Consider the following 27,278-nt stretch of genomic DNA (forward strand, 5'->3'; position numbering starts at 1 on the left):
ATCGGAACGACGCTGGTCTTCCAGCCAATCAGAGCGCGGGCTTTGTGTTAATAAAGATTGAGCTTCAGACAGACTGAAACTTCCTCCTGTCGGCAACATCTGTGAGTAAAACACTTTCTCTTCTCCCCCTTTCCATTTCTTTTCTCATTCTGGGGGAAATTGGGGACTTGCAGCAACTGAAGGGAAAGGAAGTGAATCCAGGGAGGCTGCAGAGTCTAGACAGGTTGGCCCAGGTCTCTCTCTCTCTCTTAAAGACATTGACATCCTTTGCTCCCTCAGCTTGAGACATTTATTTGTCTGGCTAAAAGGATGGTCTCTTTCCTAATGTTCACAATTAAAGGGTTTGTTTCCCAGGAGATGGCTGACATTACGAAGGAGCAGCGCTCCGAAAGCTTGTGTGGCTTTTGCTGCCAAATAAACCTGTTGGACTTTAACCTGGTGTTGTGAGACTTCTTACTGACATTTAAGAGGACAGTAAATTAATATAGGATAGAGACATGTCGAGTGTTGTTATATGATATAGATTAGATATATTATTTATGACTCTGAAATAATATACATTTATTATTATTTATAGTCTTGTACTATAGAAACGTAGCTACGTTATATATTTCCAGTCATCTCCTCAGGCAATTGTTATTCTTGAATTTCCTTTCCACAGGGATCATTGCAGGCTAAGAATCATTAAATATCTTCCAGGATGAGTTAGACTGATTTTTGACTGACAAGACTGTCAAGGCTTATGGGGAACATATGGGGAAATGGAGAGAAAGCTAAGATGACGAGGGATTTCCTCATTCAAGTATGTGGTGAAGCTTTGGAATTCTCTACCCTGGCGGCCTGTGGAGCCTCAGTCATCAAGAATTTTCAGGAGAGAGAGAGAGAGAGAGCGATTGGTTTCTAGATATTGAAGAAATCAAGGGAGATGGGTTTAGTGATGGGAGAATGATGCTGAGGTAGATGAGCCAATGATCTCACGGACTGGTTTAAAAGGCTCGATAGACCAATTGGCCAATCGCAGTTCCAATTTGTTATTATTTCTGTGCTGGACAGGAAGTAGTGAGCATGGATCTGCCAATCAACTTCAATCAGCACCTTCAGGAGAATTGGGAGGGTGAATATTAGATACAGCAGAGTGAGAATGGAGGGAGAGTGTGTGGGATGGAGATTTAGAGCTTTTGGGGAATGAGAGAGGAAAGAATGTTCCATAGAAACTAGAACTGTCTGTTCTGAATTTCTATCCTGTACTGACAGTGATGACGTTTGCAAACTTGTTTTACAGGATATTGAAAGAGGAATCACATGCAGAAATCTCAATCGTCACATCTAGATCTGACAGAGTCATATTCCTTGGGACCTGAATATCATCAGCTTTTGAATCCAGAAGGACAAATGATTGTCTGGTCTGTCGATTTGAAAGGATTTTAAATGTCAGTTTGACTGGAAAAGGACCAACACACTGCCACAATCAAATGAGAGTGTTCAAGTGCATTGACTAAAGAGCTGAATACAGATCGCACCATTAACAGTGGGGAGAGACTGCACTTGTGTTGTGTGTGTGTTAACGAGGCTTCAACTGATTGTCCACCAAAGAGAGAGGCAAGGACACTGCACCATGGAGAAACCATGGAAATGTGGGGACTGTGGGAAGAGATACAGATACCCATCAGAACTGGAAGTTCATTGGCGCAGTCACACTGGAGAGAGGCCATTCACCTGCTCTCAATGTGGCAAGGGATTCAGTGAAATATCCCACCTGCGGACACACCAGCGAGTTCACACTGGGGAGAGGCCGTTCGCCTGCTCTCAGTGTGGGAAGGGATTCAGTCAGTTATCCGAGCAGCGGACACACCAGCGAGTTCACACTGGGGACAGACCATTCACCTGCTCACAGTGTGGGAAGGGATTCACTCATTCATCCAACCTGTGGAAGCACCAGCGAGTTCACACTGGGGAGAGGCCGTTCACCTGCTCTCACTGTGGGAAGGGATTCAGTGATTCATCCAACCTGCGGGCACACCAGGGAGTTCACACTGGGGAGAGGCCGTTCACCTGCTCTCAGTGTGGGAAGGGATTCAGTGAATCTTCCCGCATGAGGAGACACCAGGGAGTTCACACTGGGGAGAGGCCGTTCACCTGCTCTCAGTGTGGCAAGGGATTCAATGAAACATCCCACCTGCGGAGACACCAGCGAGTTCACACTGGGGAGAGGCCGTTCACTTGCTCTCAGTGTGGGAAGGGATTCACTCAATTATCCCACCTGCAGACACACCAGCGAGTTCACACTGGGGAGAAGCCGTTCACCTGCTCTCAGTGTGGGAAGGGATTCAGTCAGTTGTCCAGCCTGCAGACACACCAGCGAGTTCACACTGGGGATAGGCCATTCACCTGCTCCCAGTGTGGGGAGGAATTCACTAATTTATCCAGCCTGCAGATACACCAGCGAGTTCACACTGGGGAGAGACCATTCACCTGCTCTCAGTGTGCGAAGGGATTCAGTCAGTTATCCAACCTGCGGAAACACCAGCGGGTTCACACTGGAGAGAGACCATTCACTTGCTCTCAGTGTGGGAAGGGATTCAGTCAGTTATCCACCCTGCAGACACACCAGCGAGTTCACACTGGGGAGAGACCATTCACCTGCTCTCAGTGTGGGAAGGGATTCACTCATTCATCCAACCTGCGGAAGCACCAGCGAGTTCACACTGGGGAGAGACCATTCACCTGCTCTCAGTGTGCGAAGGGATTCAGAGTTTCATCCCAGCTGCTGAGACACCAACAAGTTCATGAGTGATTCCAGGGTTGGATTCTGCTGTTATTGTTTCTGCTCTCAATTACATCCAGGACTGCATTTTGTTCATTCTCACAGTTGGTCAATGGGGAGGGTCGGAGGGTTTCTTTCTGCTGGACTGGCCGGTCTCACGACTTTGCCTCCAGTGGGCTGATGCTCTTTGAGTCTTGTTGCAAATACATGGTTTCAAATTTCACAAGGATCACAGAGTGACAGGGTGTTAGGAAGTTCAGAGATAATTGGTAAGGATTTCTGTTTGGAACCTCCCCAAATGCCCATCCAATTTCCTTTGTAATTGTTTATTGTCTCCACTTCCTCCACCCTCGTAGGCAGCAAGTTCCAGGTCATTACCATTCACTGCATCAAAATATTCTTCCTTACATCCCCCCCTGTATCTCTGATTCAAAACTTTAAATCTGTGCCCTCTTGTCCTTGTCCCATCAGCTAATGGGAACAGCTTTTCTTTGTCCACTTTATCTAAACCTGTCAGAATCTTGTCAGGAATGTGTAGCTGGAAATCCCTCCCTAACAGCACTGTGGGTGTACTTACACCTCAGGCATTGTAGCAGTTCAGGAAGGCAGTGTTGGGGTTGACCATGGCCGAGGCAGCTACATACAGCCACATATTCTGTTATAATTGAAGGACTGCTGATTGAATGTGAGGCATTATGGGACTGGACTATCTTGACCACATTCCTGTGACTGCTCAGTTTCTGCAATCACGGACCATTAAAGCTGCTTAGCAGAGCCCCAACAGAGGACCTGGTGAGAATATTTACTCAGAATGAGTTAGAATTAAACTGGGGAATTAAACTGGGGCGGCACGGTGGTACAGTGGTTAGCACTGCTGGCTCACAGCGCCAGGGACCCGGGTTCGATTCCTGGCTTGGGTCACTGTCTGTGTGGAGTCTGCACATTCTCCCCGTGTCCCAGTTTCCTCCGGGTGCCCCGGTTTCCTCCCAAAGTCCAAAGATGTGCGGGTTAGGTGGATTGGCCATGCTAAATTGCTCCTTAGTCTCAGGGGGACTAGCTAGGGTAAATGCATGGGGGATAGGGCCTGGGCGTGATTGTAGTCGGTGCAGTCTCGATGGGCCAAATGGCCTCATTCTGCACTGTAGGATTCTATGAATCTATGAATAACCAGCTGATATTCCGCGGCTGAGATATCCGAATCTGTAAAAAGGGGGTCTGATCAATCAACAAACGGTGGTAAGTAGATTAAGAAACGTTCTCAGGCATTGCTGAAATTATTTTATCATAGATTTGTGATAAGTACTGTGAGGGACTTGTGACCGATAGTCGGTGAAGTGACGGTACACTCCAAGTAGCACTGGACTGAAAAGTGGACCTCTAAGAGTGGATTCTAATCGTTATAATCTTACCCAAGCATGGCCAGTGAAAAATTCAGAGCTCGAGTAGGGACCGGACAGATTTCTTACCTGTCTTTTGGAAACTAAGAACAAGAAACCTATCGATAAAATGATTTGAGAATAGAGCCAACATTTTTAGTCTGGATGACACTTCATAGGAGCTCTCATGAAGGGTCATCCAGACTTGAAACGTTGGCTCTATTCTCTCCCTACAGATACTGTCAGATCTGCTGGGATTTTCCAGCATTTTCTGTTTTTGTTTTACTTTTATAATAAATGATTTGGTCTGATTGGAATCCCCACGATCCTCCTGCAAGACAGAGAGAAAGTGGTGGCAAAAGGAGAAAAAGGATATGGATGATAGAGTCTGGGTTCTCATTCTCCGAGCCCATGTAGAATTAACAAAATGAGTGAACCAGTTTATAAAGAACAGAAATTACCCATCCCTAACAAAAAACTGATCAAATTAAAATAGGTTGAGGAATATAACAAAAAAATTAATAGATGAAGTTTAAAATCAAGTTTCTTTTGTTGTTAGAGAGGGGATTTTTCACAGTAACTTCATTGCAGTGTTAATGTAAGCTTACTTGAGACTAATTATAAACTTTAAGTTTTTTAAAGTTATTTTGTTAGAAGGGTTCAGGATACCTTGAGATTAAAAACTAATAAAGGCTATTGAAACAGGGTGGACTGACTTAGACTAATGTAGAATAAGGACCACAACGTGCCTTATTTATATTATACAAAGGTACTGTCTGCATAGAGACACATATAACCACTGGTATCGAATTTAAACATGTATTTCAGATTTAAATATGGACTTTTTGTACTAAAATGTATACCTTGGCCAAACTGCAGACTGACCTAAAGCATAATGGGATAAAAGCTGAGTGAGACAGGCCACATTCTGTCAGAACAGTGAAGCCACAGAGCACAGTTTTTATCAGTATGAGTTATAAGGGATGGCTCAGCAGACAGTGGAAAGGAACTTTTGAACCCTATAAGCTATGTAATAGAAGTTGCTGAGAGTCAGTTAGGAAGCAACCTTTGAACCCTATGGACCTACGTAAGTGAAAGTTGCAAAGTAACAGTGGGCAGGAACTTTCAGATTCTACAGACCACTGAATTCCCATTCTTCCAGAAGATAGGATGTTATTGGCCAAGGTAAATATTGTGCACGAACATGATTGGAGCATCCAGTTAGGATGACAGAGTGGGCGGGTGAAATGAACTTTCAAAATAGTATAACTACACGGCCAATGTATTGTAACTTTAGAAAGGAGTTGGACTGCCCAGCTGCCTTTCTCCCAGCGCGTGTTGGTCAATAAAGAATGTCTTTAACCAGTATACTGTCTTTTGCAAATCTTTGTATTAACTGAGTTCAGCTCAATACTTCGCCCCCATCATATGTAAAGTGAAGTAATTGTGGGCCAAGTTTTTTCTGCTCACTCCCGACCCCTTTAGGTTCTGTAGAAAAGTTAACCCTTTCAGCAGACAGTCCATTTGTTTGTAAATCACCTGGAAACTCATGTGTCTATTTTAGTTTTTGATTGAGGATTTATGGGAACCAGTTAAATGTGGAAATTTTATGTGGAGCCTGGAGGAATTTGGAAGAACTGTGAGGATTTTATCGTGTTGTCACCACAACCCCAGATAAAGAACAAAGATTTTGCAGCTGGCAACATGTTTGGGATTTTAAATCAACAAAGACTAGATGTTTCCTATAAAATCAGGCTTTGGAAGTTGGCTAAAAAAAGTTTAAGTTATAATGAAGGGGAATTAAGGATCTTGTATCTTATTTTAATCAAGGAGTTGTGAGCTTAGACCATAAGACATAGGAGCAAAATTAGGCCACTCGGCCCATCGAGTCTTCTCCGCGATTCAATCATGGCTGATATTTTTCTCATCCCCATTCTCCTGCCTTTTCCCCATAAGCCCTGATCCCCTCATTAATCAAGAACCTATCTATCTCTGTCTTACAGACACTCAATGAACTGACCTTCACAGCCTTCTGCGGCAAAGAGTTCCACAGATTCAACACTCTCTGGCTGAAGAAATTCTTCCTCATCTCTGTTTTAAAGGATCATCCCTTTAGCCTGAGGTTGTGCCCTCGAGTTCTAGTTTTTCCTACTAAGTTTCAATAAGATCCCCACTCATCCTTCTAAACTCCAATGAGTACAGACCCAGAGTCCTCAACCATTCTTCATACGACAAGCTCTTCATTCCAGAAATCATTCTTGTGAACCTCCTCCAGACCCTTTCCAAGACCAGCATATCCTTCCTTAGATGTGGGGCTCAAAACTGCTCACAATACAATGGGGTCTGACCAGAGCCTTATACAGTCTCAGAAGTACATCGCTGCTGTTGTATTCTAGCCCTCTTGACATGAATGCTAACATTGCATTTACCTTCCTAACTGCCAACTAAACCTGCCTTAAGAGAATCTTGAACAATGACTCCCAAGTCCCTTTGTGCTTCTGATTTCTGAAGCATTTCCCCATTTAGGAAATAGTCGATGCCTCCATTCCTCCTACCCAAGTGCATAATCTCACACTTTTCCACATTGTATTCCATCTGCCACTTCTTTGCCCACTCTCCTAGCCCATCAAAGTCCTTCTGCAGCCCCCCTGCTCCCTCAATACTACCTGTCCTTCCACATATCTTTGTATCATCTGCAAACTTAGCAACAGTGTCTTCAGTTCCATCTTCCAAATCATTAATGTATATTGCGAAACGTTTGTGGTGCTCTGTCGCTTTAAGAAGCTATCGCTGCGAGAGAGAATGCTGAGGATTCATTGTTTGAAATTTACGAGCTGTGAGAACCTGTGTGTTTCATTTGTTTTATGTGGATGTTTGTAGATGTGTTTTATTATTGTTTTGGGCTACATTTGTTAAGGTTTATCTTTCTGGGGAATTAACCTTACCTTGAGTCTTTAATTAAAGGCATTTCTGGAAGTTTAGAAACAGAACCACAAGAACGCTTCAGGAATTAATTTCAGTTATTGTTGTAAAGCACATGCTAAGTTTCTCTGCTTGTGTATGGATGATATTTGTGGGTTGAATGCTTCAAGCTTTCAGGTTTTCTGTCTGTGATTTAAATCAAACAGATTTAAATAAAGGACGTGTAATTAATAAAGCTTTTTTTCACAAAAGTTGTGAACCTGGAGCCACATTTACTGGCCAGAGACATGATTCCAGGATACTTTGCTAAACTTGTGGGAATTTTAATTCGGATTCAAACTCACACATGTGAGTATGAGAGAGTTTTAATTGTAATGGTGATTTAAAATTTGGGACATGTGAAATGATTCTGACCATTCCTGTGTTCATTGAATCATAGAGTCCCTCCAGTACAGAAGGGACCATTCGGACCATCGAGTCTGCACCATCTCTCTAACAGAGCACCTTACCCAGGCCCTTTCCCCTGCCCTATCCCTGTAATCTCACACATTTACCATGGCTAACCTATCTAACCCACACAGCTTGGGATACTAAGAGGGAATTCAACATTGCAAATCCACTGAATCTGGGCATCTTTGGTCTGTGGGTGGAAACTGGAGCACCCGGAGTAAGCCCACGCAGACACAGGGAGAACATGCAAATTCCAAACAGACACTCACCCAAGGCTGGAATTAAATGCCTGACGCTGTGAGGTAGCAGTGCTAACCACTGTGCCACCATGTCACCCGATAGTTGAGGCCAAAACATTGTCTGATTTCAAGAAGATATGAGATATACTCTTGGGGCTAAAGGGATCAAGGGATATGGAAGGAAGGGGCGAATCAGGAAATTGAATTCAATGATCAGCCATGATCAAGATGAATGGTGGAGCAGGCTCAAGGGGCCGAATGGCCTACTCCTGCTTCTAGTTTCTATGTTTCTCTCCACTGTGCCAGCATTCCATCCAGTGGCACAGTTGTTAGCACTGCTGCCTCAAAAAAGCAAATACAGCAATGGCTTTGGCATCTGCTACAATGTGACTGACAGTTTGACAACGGAGTCAAGGGCATCAGGAGCAAAAGATACCCTGGGAGGTGGAGAAGAATGTGACGGAGATTACGAGCGGGTCCTTGATAGGTTTTCTAAAGAGATTCAGAAAGGAAATAGCGAGTTGGAAAAAGTCCAGAATAAATTAATTTAGTTACATTGGAAACCTGTTGCCTCACAGCTGAGTACAAAATATAAAGAGTTGAGGGAACTGGTGGATAAGCTGCAGAATGGAGCTGATTGCTGGCAGGAGAGCACGTCTGACCTGGACAATCAGTTACATTGGGGACAGGGGGCAGATGATAGGGTGAGTGGAGCTCAGAAAAATCTCAGAGTTTGGCCAAACTTTGGAACAAGATATTGATTTACAGTCAGAAAATATCAGATCAAGTGAAGAGTTAGAAGATGCCATGGGGACTTTGAGGAAGTGAATTCAGCCACAAAGTGACACCTCCCTGAAGCAGACCACTCCCCGTGTTTAGCTAAAATCAAACAACCTGAGACACAAATCAGTCACCAGTGAGAAGATGTAGTTGTTTTCTCCAAAACCAAGGCCACTGAAAGCACTCCTCCCTCTCCTCTGCCTCTCCTGTGTGATAAGGGAATGCAGGTGTGTGAGGTTAGCCATGACTTCTGCACCATCATGATCCACAACCCTTACTCCAAGTTGGTTTGCCCAGTTGAAGGAATTCTTAAAGCAGCGTGTTTTTTGCAAGTATCATAGATTCGAAGACTTAGTTTGGAAAGGGAGTAGCAATTAATATAATTTGAAATGCCGTGTGTTTCTGTTTGAAATAAACTCAGACTGTACTAAAATGTGAAAGGAATGTATTTGGGTTTGAAATTAAGTTGTTCAAGGTTAGAATTGTGAAGGCCAATTTGCTCCCAAAACACAAAGATAAGGCTGCAGTTTGGCAGCAAACCAGTTCCAACTTTCCAAAACATTTGAGTTAAAATTGTTGAGATTCGGTTAACAACATATTTCACAAAGTATTTCTTTCAACTTCGATTAAGTAGCAAATATTGGAAATTGGCATTTACAAAAAAGACAGACAAAAGAGATGAAATTTGAGCAAAATTGAAGAAAATGACATGAGAGAAGTTTTTTAAACTATGTAAGTTGATGCAATTGCCAAGTTTCCTCTGCCCACTCCCCGCCTCTCTCGGTTCCACAGAGAAGTTAACCCTTTCAGCAGACAGTTGATTTTTATAAATCTCCAAACAGCCTTTGTTTTTTAATGTAACCTATGATTGGACATATTAACTCACTGGGATCTTGGCCAGAGCCAGATGGATTGTTTTTTTAAACAGGTGATGACGGTTTCACTCACAAACAATCCGAGTGAAGGCCGCAGTTTTGAGAATTAAAGCAGAGAATAAAAGACTTTACCTTTCAGAAAGCCAACAAGCCTGCTTTTGATATTGGAATTGATAAATATCTGACATGAGTTGCTATTTCAAGCATTTAAAATGGAAATTACCTGGTGTTTAAGGGAAAGAACAAAATTGATAATGCCTGGAATCAAACAGAAATGTTCGGTTTCTGTTAAAAGATATTATGAGAATACTTAATGATTTATTTGACACCAAAGATTCTCCAGAACTCCTGAAAGTGTAGTTTAAAGCAATCCATACATTTGGGTGTTTATGAAGATTTGAGTGAAAGGGAAATCTAGATGAGATGAATGAGGTGACAGTTTTCTCTTGGAGATATTTGTTTCTTTGTCTATGAACTATTTGAGAGAACTGAATTTGATAATCTGGCCACCATCTGACACATTGGGACTGTACAGGGGGAAATAAGCAAAGACATTGAGATGAAGAACCCCTTTGACTCTGACTTTTGACTTTCTTCTGAAGATTCTGACAGAATTATTTAATGGTGCTTCTTTTGTAAGAAAGTGGAATCCAGGATGATGAAACTGATTGGTAAAAAACACAGCACAATCCCAAAAGACCTGATAAACCTTCCACAAATGTAAAACAATGATTTGTTGGAGAGGGAAAAGAGATGCCAACAAGCATGACAAAAGTACACTGTCTGGTTAAAAATAAAATGAGAGGCAACGTTTAACAGGAAGGGACATGTGTGAAGATGGCTTATGAGCGTGAGACTCCAACAGAGGGTTAAAGAAGGAGTTGGAACACCGATGTGAGATTGCAGAGGTGGTTTGTAAATTGTGAAGGAACTGACATCCGACAGTACACAGTGGAACTGCACTGAAGAATAAAGGGTGGCATGGTGGCACAGTGGTTAGCACTGCTGCCTCACAGCGCCAAGGACTCGGGTTCAATTCTGGCCTTGGGTGACTGTCTGTGTGGAGTTTGCACATTTTCCCCATGTCTATGTGGGTTTCGTCCGGGTGCTCCAGTTTCTTCCCTCAGTCCAAGATTGGCAGGTTAGGTTGATTGGCCATAGTAAATTGTCCCTTCATGTCAGCGGAACGAGCAGGGTAAATAAGTGGTGTTATGGGGATAGGGCCTGATGGGATTGTGGTCTGGGGAAATGCTTAGGAAATCAGAAGCACAAAGGGACTTGTAAGTTCTGGTTCAGGACTCTCTGAAGGTTAACATGCAGGTTCAGTTGACAGTTTGGAAGGCAAATGCAATGTTAGCATTCATGTCGAGAGGGCGAGAATACAAGAGCAGGGATGTACTTCTGAGGCTGTCTAAGGCTCTGGTCAGACCCCATTTGGAGTATTGTGAGCAGTTTTGGGCCCCTTATCTAAGGAAGGATGTGCTGGCCTTGGAAGGGGTCCAGAGGAGGTTCACAAGAATGATCCCTGGAATGAAGAGCTTGTCGTATGAGGAACGGTTGAGGACTCTGGGTCTGTACTCATTGGAGTTTGGAAGGATGAGGGGGGGGGGATCTAATTGAAACTTACAGAATACTGAGAGGCCTGGAGAGAGTGGATGTGGAGAGGATGTTTCCACTAGTGGGAGAGTGTAGAACTCGAGGGCACAACTTCAGAGTGAAGGGATGATCCTTTAAAACAGATGAGGAGGAATTTCTTCAGCCAGAGTGGTGAATCTTTGGAAGGAGAGCTGTGGAGACCAGGTCATTGAGTGTCTTTAAGAGAGAGATAGGCAGGTTCTTGATTAATAGCTGGATCAAGGGTTACGGGGAGAAGACAGGAGAATGGGGACAAGAATCAGATCAGCCATGATTGAATGGCAGAGCAGATTCGACGGGTCAAATGGCCTAATTCTGCTCCTATATCTTATGGTCTTATGATTACATTAGAACGGTCTGGGTATTCTGTATCTGAGATCATCAATATAATTTCTCCCATTGATCACTGGTTTTTAATGAAGTTTTACCTTTATACTGTGACATTGGTTTCCGGAGTATAATTGCCACCTTGTCGGAGAAACCCACTAACAAATGGTGTGGAAGGGGTTCTGGGTTAATTAGCAGAATGACAGGCAGAGTCTGAGGTTTAGCAACAGCTGGGGAGGAAAGAGTTACAGGGATTCCCTGTACTGCCAGGGGTGGTGGTGGAGGCAGATACAATAGGGGCTTTTAGATAAACACAGGAATTTGTAAGGAATAGAGGAATATGGACCAAGGGCAGGCAGAAGGGATTAGTTTAATTTGGCATCATGTTTAACGCAACATCGTGGGCTGAAGGGTCTGTTCCTGTGCTGTACTGTTCTACGTTCTATTTGTGATCTCCATTTAGAAAAAGGAAACAGAGGCACTGGAGAAGGAGCAAGAAAGATTCACAAGAATAATCCCAGAACTGTAATCACTTGTGAACTCACTGGTGTTTCACCAAGTTTGCTGACTGAGTGAATCACAGTCAGAGCAGGTGACCAGCCTCTGCCCAGTGTGAACTCACTGAAGTACCCATGGGTTGGATGACTTAGTGAATCCCTTCCCACACTGAGAGCAGCTCCCCAGTGTGAACTCGCTGGTGTTTCGGCAGTGCTGAAGATATTCTAAATCTCTTTGAGCAGTGAGAGCAGCTGAACGGCCTCTCCTCAGTGTGAATGCGCTGGTGGGACATCAGCTCTGAGAGCTTTTGAAGCCACTTCCACAGTCAGAGCATTTGAAAGGCCTCAGATTGGTGTGAGTGACTTTATGTCTGAGCAGGCTGGATGACTGAGTGAATCCCTTCCCACACAAAGAGCAGGTAAATGGTCTCTCCCCAGTGTGAACTCGCTGGTGGGACACCAGTTCTCCAGAGCTTTTGAATCTGCTCCCACAGTCAGAGCATTTAAAGGATCTCTCATTGGTGTGAGTGAGATTATGACTCAGCAGGTGGGATAACTGAGTGAATCCCTTCCCACAGTCAGAACAGGTGAATGGTCACTCCCCAGTGTGAACTCGCTGGTGTCTCTGCAGATTGGATGAGCTTTTAAACCTCTTTCTGCAGTGAGAGCATCTGAACGGTCTCTCCTCAGTGTGACACCTGGTGGGACACTGGTTCTCCAGAGGTTTTGAAGCCAATGCTACAGTCAGAGCATTTAAACGTTCCCTCATTGGTGTGAGTGAGATTGTGTTTCTGCAGGCTGGATAACTGAGTGAATCCCTTCCCGCACACAGAGCAGGTGAATGGCCGCTCCCCAGTGTGACTGCATCGATGAGATTCCAGCTGTGATGGGACCCTGAATCGCCTCCCACAGTCCCCACATTTCCACGGTTTCCCCCTGGTGCGGGTGTTCTTGTGACTCTCCAGGTTCAACAATCAGTTAAATCTCACACAGAACACGGGTACAGTCTCTCCCCGCTGTGAACGCTGCGGTGTATTTTCAGGCTGTGTAACTGGTTGAATCTCTTCCCACACAGTACACTGGAACACACTCACTCGGGTGTATCTGTGTCTCAGTGATTTTTCAGTTACATTTATGTTTAAAAAAATTCTGAAGCAGACAGAACAGAAAAAGATTTCTCCTTTTAGATTCAAAGGCCAATGATATTCAGGTCCTGATCAAATGAATAAATCTGTCAGGTCTTGATGTGTTGTTTGATTTGAGATTTCTGCCTGTAAATCCTCACCTTCTGCAAATCTATCGTGCAAAAGGAGTTTATAAGATTCATCAGTGTCAGTACAGGATAGAAATTCAGAACAGACAATTCTAGTTTCTATGGAACATTCTTTCCTCTCTCATTCCCCAAAAGCTGTAAATCTCCATCCCACACACTCTCCCTCCATTCTCACTCTGCTGTATCTAATATTCACCCTACCAATTCTTCAAAAGGTGCTGATTCAGGCTGATTGACAGATCTATGCTCACTGCTTCCTGTCCTGGGTGTGGAGATGTCGGCGTTGGACTGGGGTAGACACAGTAAGAAGTTTCACAACACCAGGTTAAAGTCCAACAGCTTTATTAGTAGCAGGAGCTTTCGGAGCACTGCTCCTTCATCAGCTGTGTGCAGGATTTGGTTCGCAAACAGGGCACATATAGACACAAACTCCATTATAAGATAATGGTTGGAATGCGAGTCTTAACAGGTAATCAAGTCTTTCCAGGTACAATGTGAGTGGAGAGAGGGTTAAGCACAGGTTAAAGAGGTGTGAATTGTCTCAATGTTGTCTCAATTGTCTCACGTTGTTTCTATCTTAAAGACTTGATTAGCTGTAAGTATTCGCATTCCAACCATTATTCATGTAAATTGAGTCTGTGTCTTTATCTGCCCTGTTTGTGAACAGAATTCCCACTCACCTGAAGAAGGGGCTTGGAGCTCCGAAAGCTTGTGTGGCTTTTGCGACCAAATAAACCTGTTGGACTTTAACCTGGTGTTGTTAAACTTCTTACTGAATTGTCTCAAGCCAGGACAGTTAGTGAGATTTTGCAAGCCCAGCAAGTTGTGGGGGTTACAGATAGTGTGACATGAACCCAAGATCCTGGTTGAGACCGTCCTCGTGTGTGCGGAACTTGGCTATCAGTTTCTGCTCAGCGATTCTGCGCTGTCGTGAGTCTTGAAGGCCGCCTTGGAGAACACTTACCCGAAGATCAAGGGCATTCAGCCTCTGATCTTCGGGTAAGTGTTCGCCAAGGCGGTTTATAGTTTAGTTTTGATTGTTTATTAATTAGTGTCACAAGGAGGCTTACATTAACACTGCAATTAAGTCACTTGAAAATCATGAAAAAAGTGCAAACAATCTATGAAGTTACTGTGAGAGTCAGCATGGACTCGAGTTGTCCAATGGACTCCTTCTGTGCTGTAATGACTCTATAACTGGAAATATATAATGTAGCTACAGTACAATATGACAAGATTGGAATGATAAATGCATTTATTGCAGGACCAGGAATAAACCTGGCTGATATAACAACACTGGACATATGTCTGTCCTATATTAATTTACTGTCCCCTTAAATGTCAGCCATCCCCTGGGGAAACCAGCCCTTCAATTGTGAACATTAGGAAAGAGACCATCCTTTTAGCCAGACAAATAAATGTGTCAAGCTGAGGGAGCAAAGGATGTCAATGTCTTTAAGAGAGAGGGAGACCTGGGCCAACCTTTCTAGAGTCTGCAGCCTCCCTGGATTCACTTCCTTCCTTCAGTTGCTGCAAGTCCCCAATTTCCCCCAGAATGAGAAAAGAAATGGAAAGGGGGAGAAAAGAAAGTGTTTTACTCTCAGATGTTGGAGACAGGAGGAAGTTTCAGTCTGTCTGAAGCGCAATCTTCATTCACGCAAAGCCGGCGCTCTGATGAGCTGGAGAACCAGAGTCCTTTCGGTCCTCCAACTCTTCCTATTCGTGAACACCTCAGAAGGGCAGGGGATGGACTCTCCCCTGGACATGCGCCTCTCCCTTGGACAGCCGCCGTCCTTGGCCGGGGGGAGGGGGAGATCACTGAGCGGCTTCTCGCTCTGGCCGGAGCTGTCAGCCGGTTGCCTGGAAACCTTGGCTCGATATGGTGTAGGCGGAGGGGGAACAATGGGTGGGGGCGGGGCTCCCGGGTCCGCGCGCCCGGGCCTGCTCACTGGAAACTGGAGAGGTCACCGCGGAGCAGAGTGATTCCTATTGGCTAATTCAAGGATGGCTCCACTGTGATGTCACAAAGGGGAAGTTGGCCAATGATGATGTAATTTAAACAATGCCTGAGATCACTTCACTTCTTGGTCATAGAACATAGAACATAGAACATAGAAAGCCACAGCACAAACAGGCCCTTCGGCCCACAAGTTGCGCCGATCATATCCCTACCTCTAGGCCTATCTATAGCCCTCAATCCCATTAAATCCCATGTACTCATCCAGAAGTCTCTTAAAAGACCCCAACGAGTTTGCCTCCACCACCACCAACGTCAGCCGATTCCACTCACCCACCACCCTCTGAGTGAAAAACTTACCCCTGACATCTCCTCTGTACCTACACCCCTGCACCTTAAACCTGTGTCCTCTCGTAGCAACCATTTCAGCCCTTGGAAATAGCCTCTGAGAGTCTACCCTATCCAGACCTCTCAACATCTTGTAAACCTCTATCAGGTCACCTCTCATCCTTCGTCTCTCCAGGGAGAAGAGACCAAGCTCCCTCAACCTATCCTCATAAGGCATGCTCCCCAATCCAGGCAACATCCTTGTAAATCTCCTCTGCACCCTTTCAATGGCTTCAACATCTTTCCTGTAATGAGGTGACCAGAACTGTGCGCAGTACTCCAAGTGGGGTCTAACCAGGGTCCTATAAAGCTGCAGCATTATCTCCCGACTCCTAAACTCAATCCCTCGATTAATGAAGGCTAGTACGCCGTACGCCTTCTTGACCGCATCCTCCACCTGCGAGGCCGATTTAAGAGTCCTATGGACCCGGACCCCAAGGTCCTTCTGATCCTCTACACTGCTAAGAATGGTACCCTTCATATTATACTGCTGCTTCATCCCATTGGATCTGCCAAAATGGATCACCACACACTTATCCAGGTTGAAGTCCATCTGCCACTTCTCCGCCCAGTCTTGCATTCTATCTATGTCTCGCTGCAACTTCTGACATCCCTCCAAACTATCCACAACACCACCTACCTTGGTGTCGTCAGCAAACTTACCAACCCATCCCTCCACTTCCTCATCCAGGTCATTTATGAAAATGACAAACAGCAAGGGTCCCAGAACAGATCCCTGGGGCACTCCACTGGTCACTGACCTCCATGCAGAGAAAGACCCCTCCACAGCCACTCTCTGCCTTCTGCAGGCAAGCCAGTTCTGGATCCACAAGGCAACAGCCCCTTGGATCCCATGCCCTCTCACTTTCTCAAGAAGTCTTGCATGGGGGACCTTATCGAACGCCTTGCTGAAGTCCATATAGACCACATCCACCGCTCTTCCTTCGTCAATGTGTTTGGTCACATTTTCAAAGAACTCAACCAGGCTCGTAAGGCATGACCTGCCCTTGACAAAGCCGTGCTGACTACTTTTGATCATACTAAACTTCTCTAGATGATCATAAATCCTGTCTCTCAGGATCCTCTCCATCAACTTACCAACCACTGAGGTTAGACTCACCGGTCGGTAATTTCCCGGGCTGTCCCTGTTCCCTTTCTTGAATATAGGGACCACATCTGCAATCCTCCAATCCTCCGGAACCTCTCCCGTCTCCATCGACGATGCAAAGATCATCGCCAAAGGCTCCGCAATCTCCTCCCTCGCCTCCCACAGTAACCTGGGGTACATCCCATCCGGTCCCGGCGACTTACCAACCTTGATGCCATTCAATAGTTCCAACACATCCTCTTTCTTTATGTCCACATGCTCGATTCTTTCTGTCCACCGCAAACCAGCAGTACAACCACCCAGATCCCTTTCCACCGTGAATACCGAGGTAAAGTATTCATTAAGCACCTCCGCCATTTCTAACGGTTCCGCACAAACTTTTCCCCCTTCACCTTTTAAGGGTCCTATGCCTTCACATCTCATCCTTTTACTCTTGACATATTTGTAGAAAGCCTTGGGATTCTCCTTAATCTTACCCGCCAAGGTCTTCTCATGACCCCTTCTCGCTCTCCTAATTTCCTTCTTAAGTTCCTTCCTACATCCCGTATACTCCTCTAAATCCTTAACACCTCCTAGCTCTCTGAACCTTCTGTACGCCTCTCTTTTCTTATTCACCAGGTTCATCACAACCTTCGTGCACCACGGTTCCCGTACCCTACCAACACCCCCCTGTCTCATCGGAACGTTGTCATGCAGAGCTCCAGACAAACATTCCTTGAAAATCCTCCACTTTCCTTCGGTACTTTTCCCCAAGAATGCCTCCTTCCAATTTACCCGTCTAATTTCCTCCCTGATGACACTGTATTTCCCTTTACTCCAGAGAAACACTTTCCTAGCCTGCCTGATCCTATCTCTTTCCAATGCTATCGTGAAGGAGATAGAATTATGATCGCTATCCCCAAGATGCTCACCCACCGAGAGATCCTCCACCTGTCCAGGTTCATTAGCCAGCACCAGATCAAGTACAGCCTCTCCTCTAGTAGGCTTATCCACATACTGTGTCAGGAAACTCTCCTGGACACACCTAACAAACTCCTCTCCATCCAAACCCCTAGCCCTAGGGATATTCCAATCTATGTTTGGGAAATTAAAATCTCCCATCACGACAACTCTGTTATTCCTACATCTCTCCAGGATCTGTTTCCCCATCTGCTCCTCAACATCTCTGTTACTATTGGGCGGCCTATAGAAAACACCCAGCAAAGTTACCGACCCCTTCCTGTTCCTAACCTCCACCCACAGAGACTCCGTAGTCAATCCCTCCACGGCGTCCACCTTCTCTACAGCCGCGACACTATCCCTGATCAACAGTGCCACTCCCCCCCCTCTCTTGCCTCCCTCCCTGTCCTTCCTGAAACATCTAAAACCCGGCACCTGAAGCACCCAGTCCTGTCCCTGAGACATCCAAGTCTCCGTAATGGCCACCACATCACAATTCGAAGCAGCAATCCACGCTCCAAGCTCATCCACTTTATTCACTACACTCCTGGCATTAAAATAGACACATCTCAGACCTTCAGCCTGAGCATTTCCCTTCTCCATCACTCGTCTAACCTCCCTCTTACCCTGTCTACATTCCTTATCTATTTGCGAGCTAACCTCCTCGCTCTCAGTCCCCTCATTTCGATTCCCTCCCCCCAACCTTTCTCGTTTAAAGTCTCTCCAGTAGCCTTAGCCAACCTTCCCGCCAGGATATTGGTCCCCCTGGGATTCAAGTGCCACCCGTCTTTTTTAAACAGGTCACACCTGCCCCTAAAGAGGTCCCAATGATCCAAGTACCCAAATCCTTGTCCCTTGCTCCAGTCCCTCAGCCACGCATTCATTCTCCACCGATTCCTGTTCTCACTCTCCCGCGGCACAGGCAGCAATCCCGAGATTACTACCTTTGCATTCCTCTTTCTCAGCTGTCTACCTAACTCCCTACATTCTCTTTTCATGACCCCTTCCCTCTTCCTACCTATGTCAGCAGTACCTATATGCATCACGACCTTCGGCTCCTCTCCCTCCCCCTTCAGGATTTCTGGGACTCGACCAGAGACATCCCGGACCCCTGCACCAGGGAGGCAAACCACCATCCGAGAGTCCCGTCTGTGTCCGCAAAAACGCCTATCTGACCCCCTCACCGTAGAGTCCCCAATTAGCACTACCCTCCTTTCCTTACCCTTTTGCACTACTGGGCCAGGCTCAGCTCCAGAGACACTGCCACTGCTGCTTCCCCCAGGTGGGCTGTCCTCCCCAGTAGTACTCAGACAGGAGTACTTATTATTAAGGGGCACATCCACCGGGGTGCTCACCATCAACCGAGCTTTCTCCTTCCTCACTGTTACCCAGTTACCCTCCTCCCGTGGTCCCGGTGTGACCACCTGCCGATAGCTCCTGTCAATGACCTCCTCACTATCCCTAACCCGGCGAAGGTCCTCGAGCTGCAATTCAAGTTCCCTAACATGGTCCCTTAGGAACCGCAGCTCAACACACCCAGCACAGATATGGTCGTCCGGGAGGCTAGGAGCCTCCAGGACCTCCCACATCCTACATTGGGAACAACATACTGGCCTCACACTCATAATTGCCCTTTTAAACACACAGGGAAAAAAAAAGTGAATGAAAATTTTAAACTTACCTTTCCTCCTCCTGTTTTCTCCAAAGCCCTGCTCTCACTGGGTCTTTTTTTTTAGGTTAGAGGAGGAGGGAGGGTGGGATACTCTACAAGTGTAGAGTATCGGGATTCCTCTCTGTTCCAATTTATTGGGGAAAAAAAAAATCTCTCTCTCCCAGACCTCCCTGCGCGACCACTTCCGGGTTCAGATATTTTTTTAAAAACCCCGCGAAAAAGTAAGTTAAAAAATAAAAGCGCTTACCCGCAGCACTCTTCTCGCGAATCTCTCCCTCTCTGCTGTACTTCCAAGAAGCAATGAGGCCGATTCACTGAGGTGAGTAACTTTTAAAAAATCTCTCCCTCCCAGACCTCCCTGCGCGACCACTTCCGGGTTTAGATATTTTTTTAAAAACCCCGCGAAAAAGTAAGTTAAAAAATAAAAGCGCTTACCCGCAGCACTCCTCTCGCGAATCTCTCCCTCTCTGCTGTACTTCCAAGAAGCAATGAGCAATGGTCAGACCCCCTTTTCAGTCCAGTGCTACTTGGAGTTTACCGTCAATTCAACAACTATTGGGTTACAAGTCCCTCACAGTTCTGATCACAAATTCATGATAAAATAATTTAAACAATGCATGAGAACGCTTCTTAACTAACTACCTACCACTGTTTGTTGATTGGTCAGACCCCCTTTTTACAGATTCAGGAATCTCAGCCACTGAACACCAGCCGGTCCTGGAATAAGTTTCATTCTAACTCATTCTGAGTAAATATTCTCACCAGGTCCTCTGTTGGGGCCCTGCTAAGCAGCTTTAATGGTTCATGATTGCAGAAACTGAGCAGTCACAGGAACGTGGTCAAGATAGTCCAGTCCCATAATGCCTCACATTCAATCTGCAGTCCTTCAATTATAACAGAATATGTGGCTGTATGTAGCTGCCTCGGCCGTGGTCAACCCCAACACTGCCTTCTTGAACTGCTACAATGCCGAAGGTGTAAGTGCACCCACAGTGCTGTTAGGGAGGGATTTCCAGCTACACATTCCACATTTCCTCTAGACTGTGGGTGGATATCAGATTGATACATTTCATTCAACTGCACCCAAGCTGAGTTATTGAAATTCCTTTATTGTACGGGACAATATATTCATTATTTCTTTAAAACAGAAATTAAACATTCCCATTTGATTTCAGGTATTAACATATTCTGTTAGTTTGATCTTTATTGTCGATGTCAGGCTGGGGTTGTTCCCCTTGGAGCAAAGGAGGTTGAGGGGAGATTTGATAGAGGTGGACAAGATTCTGACAGGTTTAGATAAGGTGGACAAAGAAAAGCTGTTCCCATTAGCTGACGGGACAAGGACGAGGGGGTCACAGATTTATGGTTTTGGATCAGAGATGCAGGGGGGGATGTGAGGAAGAATATTTTGATGCAGCGAATGGTAATGACCTGGAACTCGCTGCCGAGGGTGGAGGAAGTGGAGACAATAAACAATTACAAAGGAAATTGGATGGGCATTGGGAGGTTTCAAACAGAAATGCTGACTAAATATCTCTGAACTTCCTAACACCCGGTCACTCTGTTATCCTTGCGAAATCTGATACCAGATATTCACAACAAGACTCAAAGAGCATCAGCCCACTGGAGGCAAAGTCATGAGACCGGCCAGTCCAGCAGAAAGAAACCCTCTGACCCTCCCCATTGACCAACTGTGAGAATGAACAAAATGCAGTCCTGGATGTAATTGAGAGCAGAAACAATAACAGCAGAATCCAACCTCTGGAATCACTCGTGAACTCGCTGGTGTCTCAGCAGGTGGGATGAAGCTCTGAACCCCTTCCCACACTGAGAGCAGGTGAATGGCCTCTCCCCAGTGTGAAGTCGCTGGTGCGTCTGCAGGCTGGATAACTGAGTGAATCCCTTCCCACACTGAGAGCAGGTGAATGGTCTCTCCCCAGTGTGAACTCGCTGGTGTTTCTGCAGGTGAGCTAATTGACTGAACCCCTTCTCACACTGAGAGCAGGTGAATGGCCTCTCCCCAGTGTGAAGTCGCTGGTGCGTCTGCAGGCTGCATAACTGAGTGAATCCCTTCCCACACTGAGAGCAGGTGAATGGTCTCTCCCCAGTGTGAACTCGCTGGTGCTTCTGCAGGTTAGCTAATTGACTGAACCCCTTCTCACACTGAGAGCAGGTGAATGGTCTCTCCCCAGTGTGAACTCGCTGGTGTGTCCGCAGGGTGGATAAATCAGTGAATCCCTTCTCACACTGAGAGCAGGTGAATGGTCTCTCCCCAGTGTGGCTGCGCCGATGAACTTCCAGCTGAGATGGGGCTCTGCATCCCTTCCCACAGTCCCCACATTTCCATGGTTTCTCCATGGTGCAGGTGTCTTTTCCTCTCTCTTGAGTTGAAGACTCGTCCACACACAGAACAGTCTCCCCCCGCTGTGAATGGTGTGATATTTATTCAGGCTGTGTAACTGGTTCAAGCTCAGTGCACTGGAACACTCTCACTCCAGTGTGGCAGCGTGTTGGCTCTTTTCCAGTCACATTAATGTTTGAAATCTTTTCAAGTCATCAGACCGGACAACCATTTCTCCTCGATTCAAAGGCCGATGATATTCAGGTCCTAAGGAATATGACTCTGTCAGATCTAGACACAACGTTTGAGATTTCAGCCTGTGATTCCTCTTTCAGTATCCTGTAAAACAAGTTTACAGAGGTCATCAGTGTCAGTGCAGGATAGAAATTCAGAACACACAATTCTAGTTTCTATGGAACATTCTTTCCTCTCTCCAGACTCGAAACATTGGCTCTATTCTCTCTCTATCTGGGGGATAGCGTGGGAAATGATGCTGCGGTAGATCAGCCAATTCTCAATGAATGGTTGAGGCAGTTCGATGGGCTGAATGGCCAACTGCAGCTCCTGTTTCTTATGATTTGTGTGTCCACGACAGGAAGCAGTGAGCATGGATCTGTCAATCAGCCTCAATCAGCACCTTCAGGAGAATTGGGAGGGTGAATATTAGATACAGCAGAGTGAGAATGGAGGGAGAGTGTGTGGGATGGAGATTTACAGCTTTTGGGGAATGAGAGAGGAAAGAATGTTCATTAGAATCATAGAATTCCTACATCTTATCAACCGTCCCTGAGCCTTCATAATGAATCTCTCTTCTCAAGACATTCTTATCTCTGACTTGTCTGTGCTGCTCGCAGTCTCACAAAGCAGCTGCCTGTGTGTTGACACAAGGGGCCCTGCGAGGCAAGTTTAATGCTCCATGACTGTGTCTTTAATGACTGAATAACTATAGGAATATGGTCAAGTCAGCTAAATCACATGATGCTTTATATTTCGGTTAGTAACTGTCCATTTTGTTAACATAGCACATTTGGATATATAAATACATATAAAGGCAAAATATTGCGGATGCTGGAAAAAACAAAAACAGAAAATGCTGGAAAATGTCAGCAGGTCTGACAGCATCTGTGGAGAGAGAGTAGAGCCAACATTTAAAGTCTGGATGACCCTTGTTCTGACAAAGGGTCATCCAGACTCAAAATGTTAGTCTATTCTCTCTCTGTAAATATACATACGACAGCTGCCTCAGGCTTGGCCCACTCTAACTCCCTGCAAAAGGAGATTACAAGAGTCATGTGTCAATTGTGGCTTGAAATTAAGAAATACACATTTTTTGGGGGGTTTGAGATTGCTGTAAAAATCCTCTTCTTCTAACCATCTGTAAAAGGAGATTCCAAAATCACAGAATCTCTGCAGTGCAGAAGGAGGCCTTTTAGCCCATCGAGTCTGCACCAAGTTTCTAACAGAGCACCTTTACTCAGGCCCTATCCCTGTAACCTGATGTACGTACATCACTAATCCTTTCCTTCCCCCTCATCTTGGGACACAAAGGGACACTTTAGCATGGTCGATCAACCCACTCTTTGGAGTGTGGGAGGAAACCAGAGCAACCAGAGGAAACCCACACAGAGGGAGAATGTGCAAACTCCATACAGACAATCACCCGAGGCTGGAATTGAACCGGGTCTCTGGCGCTATGAGACAGAAGTGCTAACCACTGTGTCACCCCCAACAGTCATTTGTCAGACCTGAATATAAATCCATAACATTCTCCCCTCCTGTTTTCTAGCATAAGATTACTTAAGATGAAATATACTTACATTGGAAGCAATTCAGACAAGGTTCACTCGCTGATTTTGGGCATGAAGGGGTCTGTTTTTTGAGGAAAGGTTAGGCAGGGTGCATCTATGCTCATTGGATTTTAGATAAATGAGATGAGTGTTGGAGTGAAACTAAGACTGCGACCTTTGAAAGTTAATGCATACGGGACTGGCTGTGCCCAGCACTTATCCTGTGGTTAACAAAGATCATTCTGTTGCTGACTAAATAACGAACTAACCTTTGAGCTACATCCTGTTATTGTATAAAAAATACGGAACAGACAAAAAAAACCAGACCGCGAGGTCCAGATGGTCGGCTGAGCTTAAGATAAAGGGGAACTGAAACAATAAGTTGTGGGTTTTTGTTCACGGTTGTTTTTGAAGGAATGTGATTGGAGGTCAATTGTTGCTAGGGGAGCCCAATTGGCTAAGTACAGGTAACCACCCAAAGCTAATGACGAAGTAACCGCTAATGTCTGTATGATCAAAGTGTATAAAAGACGGCGAGCCGCCGCTCCAAATTGAGAAGGTGAAAGGCAGCATCCATTAACCCGGCCTGTCAGTCAATGACTCAAACATTGTCTCACCTGGTCACCCAAATCCTGAAGCTCCGCCCACCGGCCGCGCATGCGCTCTGCTCCCCGCTAAACAAAGATGGCGGCCACGGCACCGGGCCTGATCCCGGATAAAATCCACGGAGCTGCAAACCCGGGACCGGAAGGCTCTTATTCAGACCTTGCGGCCTACAGCAGATGTTTATGAAGCCTCTGCTCCCTCCCCACCCCGACACCCGGCTCCATTCCTCCCTCCGCCGCACCGATTCTCACCCCTTGAAACAAACGTCTCCCGGACTCGCGGGCTCCGAGCAAAGTGACACTGCGCATGCCCCAGATACAGCGCTGCGCCTGCGTACTGGGCTCCTGTGGAGTGAATAGGGCACTTTCACACCCGCAGCGAATGCTGGGCAATGACCGCCATTGAAACTTCACAGTTAGTTCAAAATAACATTGTTAGCATTTAGAACATAGAACAGTACAGCACAGAACAGGCCCTTCGGCCCACGATGTTGTGCCGAGCTTTATCTGAAACCAAGATCAAGCTATCCCACTCCCTATCAACACACTGTCACACTCGAGTGAGTGTGTTCCAATGCACTGACTAAAGAGCTTTAACCAGTTACACAGTCTGAATAAATATCACACCATTCACAGCGGGGAGAGACTGTACCTGTGTTGTGTGTGGACGAGGCTTCAACTGATTGGCCACCCAAGAGAGTGGCAAGGACACCTGCACCATGGAGAAACCATGGAAATGTGCAGACTGTGGGAAGAGATACAGAGCCCCATCTCTGCTGGAAGCTCATCGGCTCATCCACACTGGGCAGCGGCCGTTCATCTGCTCTTAGTGTGGGAAGAGATTCACTCAGTCATCCAGCCTGCAGAGACACCAGCAAGTTCACACTGGGGAGAGGCCATTCACGTGTTCTCAGTGTGGGGAGGGATTCACTCGATCTTCTGACCTGCTGGTCCATGAGCGCATTCACACTGGGGAGAGGCCGTTCACCTGCTCTCAGTGTGGGAAGGGATTCATTCGGTCTTCCGACCTGCGGAAACACCAACGAGTTCACACCGGGGAGAGGCCCTTTACCTGCTCTCGATGTGGGGAGGGAATCACTCAGTCATCCCACCTGCAGAGACACAAGCGAGTTCACACTGGGGAGAGGCCATTCACCTGCTCTGTGTGTGGGAAGGGTTTCTGTGATTCATCCAGCCTGCTGACACACCAGCGAGTTCACACTGGGGAGAGGCCATTCACCTGCTCTCAATGTGGGAAGGGATTCACTGGGTCCTCCCGCCTGCAGATGCACCAGCGAGTTCACACTGGGGAGAGGCCATTCACCTGCTCTCAGTGTGGGAAGGGTTTCTGTGATTCATCCAGCCTGCTGACACACCAGCGAGTTCACATTGGGGAGAAACCGTTTACCTGCTCTCAGTGTGGGAAGGGATTCACTCGGTTATCCAACCTGCGGATACACCAGCGAGTTCACACTGGGGAGAGACCGTTCAGCTGCTCTGTGTGAGAAGATATTCAGTCTTTCATCCCATCTGTTGAGACACCAACAAGTTCACGAGTGATTCCAGGGGTTGGATTCTGCTGTCATTGTTTCTGCTCTCAATTCCATCCAGAACTGCATTTTGTTCATTCTCACAGTTGGTCAATGGGGAGGGTCGGAGGGTTTCTTTCTGCTGGACTGGTCGGTCTCATGGCTTTGCCTCCAGTGGGCTGATGCTCTTTGAGTCTTGTTGCGAATACCTGGTTTCAAATTTCACAAGGATCACAGAGTGACCGGGTGTGAGGAAGTTAAGAGACAGTCACTATTTCTGTTTGAAACCCCCCAATGCCCATCCAATTTCCTTTGTAATTGTTTATTGTCTCCACTTCCTCCACCCTCGTAGGCAGCGAGTTCCAGGTCATTATCATTCACTGCATCAAAATATTCTTCCTCACATCCCCCCACTGCATCTCTGATCCAAAACCTTAAATCTGTGTCCCCCTCGTCCTTGTTCCATCAGCGAATGGGAACAGCTTTTCTTTGTCCACCTTATCTAAACCTGTCAGAATCTTGTCCACCTCTATCAAATCTCCCCTCAACCTCCTTGCTCCAAGGGGAACAACCCCAGCCTGACATTGACAATAAAGAACAAACTAACAGAATATGTTAATACCTGAAATCAAATGGGAATGTTTAATTTCTGTTTTAAAGATATTGTGAATATATTGTCCTGGAGAACAAAGAAATTGGAATAGCTCACTGTGGGTGAGGTTGAATGGAATATATCAATGTGGAATCCTGGTTCATTCCAGTGAAAGTCTGGAATGTGTCGATGGGATGAATAAGTTGATCACTTTCTCTGGGAGATATTTACATCCTTGTCCATTGTTCGAGGGGGTTCAGGACAACCTGGGACTAAAAGACTAATATATCAGAATAGGTTAATTTAGAGTGAATATATTCAAGAAGAATCACAAAGTACCTGGAGTTACAAAGGTACTGTTTGCATAGAAATACATATAACCATTGTTAGTGAATTTAAACATGTATTTTTGATAACATATATTCTGTATTAAAATCATACACCTTGGCTAATAACACTCTAAGGCATGATGGTATATAGCTATGTAAGAAGAACCACATTCTTTGAAAACAATACAGCTACTGAGTTAAGAAAAAAAAAACTCTTATCAGTGTTGGCTCCAGACAGTACAAGCTTCCCAGACAATTGAATGAATAAGAGCATACCATTTTCCGATAAGGAAAAGCACTTTTGAATTTATGGACCGATGTATTCTCATGCTGCCAGAGAGTGACATGTTATTGGCCAAGGTAAATAATCTAGATGAATAATGATTGGTTGATGTCTGGCTGGGTGAGCAAAGTGGGTGGGGAAATGATTTTTGAAAGTTGTATAATTGTAATATTGGAAGCAATGGAATTTAGAATAGTTTGGCTGCCCCAAATTATTCTCTGACGCCCCTGGACCAGGCCTGGGCAATAAAGCACGTATTCAACAGAATTACTGTCTCTGTGAGGGCTTTGGCTCACAGGGCTTCGGCGAAGGCGAGGAAGGTTGTTTGTTTTTCTTCTGTTACACCCCCTTTTTTGTTTTATCTCCCAAAAACTAAAAAGGACATGGCTGGTATGAGTGGGAGGCCAGTATACTGCATTCGGTGTGGGATGTGGGAGTTCCTGGAGACAACTTGCCTCCCGGAAGTCCATATCTGTGCCAGATGCGTGGAACTGCAACTCCTGAAGGATCGTGTAAGGGAGCTGGAGCTGAGGCTCGATGAACTCAGTTTAGTTAGGGCAAATGAGAGATTAATAGATAAAGGTTATAGTCAGGTAGTGACACCAGGGTCT

The 27,278-nt window shown here is 45.7% G+C and overlaps 2 protein-coding genes and 1 long non-coding RNA gene across 3 annotated transcripts in view; 2 read left to right on the forward strand and 1 right to left on the reverse strand.

Annotated features, from left to right (window-relative positions):
- LOC144485303 (uncharacterized) overlaps positions 1-27,278 on the forward strand; it is a 461,444-nt gene that overhangs the window by 405,038 nt on the left and 29,128 nt on the right. The gene's annotated exons all lie outside the window — the stretch shown is intronic.
- Positions 1-27,278, reverse strand: part of LOC144485290 (uncharacterized) — a 308,115-nt gene that overhangs the window by 226,221 nt on the left and 54,616 nt on the right. The gene's annotated exons all lie outside the window — the stretch shown is intronic.
- Positions 1,616-25,580, forward strand: LOC144485287 (uncharacterized). The gene is made up of 2 exons (XM_078203493.1): positions 1,616-2,763; positions 24,794-25,580. Exons 1-2 carry the CDS (start codon positions 1,616-1,618, stop codon positions 25,437-25,439), a joined length of 1,794 nt encoding a protein of 597 aa, XP_078059619.1. The 3' UTR covers positions 25,440-25,580.

This window comes from Mustelus asterias, unplaced genomic scaffold (genome assembly GCF_964213995.1).
Source record: "Mustelus asterias unplaced genomic scaffold, sMusAst1.hap1.1 HAP1_SCAFFOLD_184, whole genome shotgun sequence".
Taxonomy (NCBI): Eukaryota; Metazoa; Chordata; class Chondrichthyes; order Carcharhiniformes; family Triakidae; genus Mustelus; species Mustelus asterias.

Coding starts and splice junctions, on each gene's coding strand:
- LOC144485287 (XM_078203493.1), top strand. CDS start 1,616: ATGGAGAAACCATGGAAATGTGGGGACTGTGGGAAGAGATACAGATAC. Junction 2,764..24,793: donor GGATTCAGAGTTTCATCCCA/GCTGCTGAGACA, acceptor TCAGTCATCCAG/CCTGCAGAGACACCAGCAAG.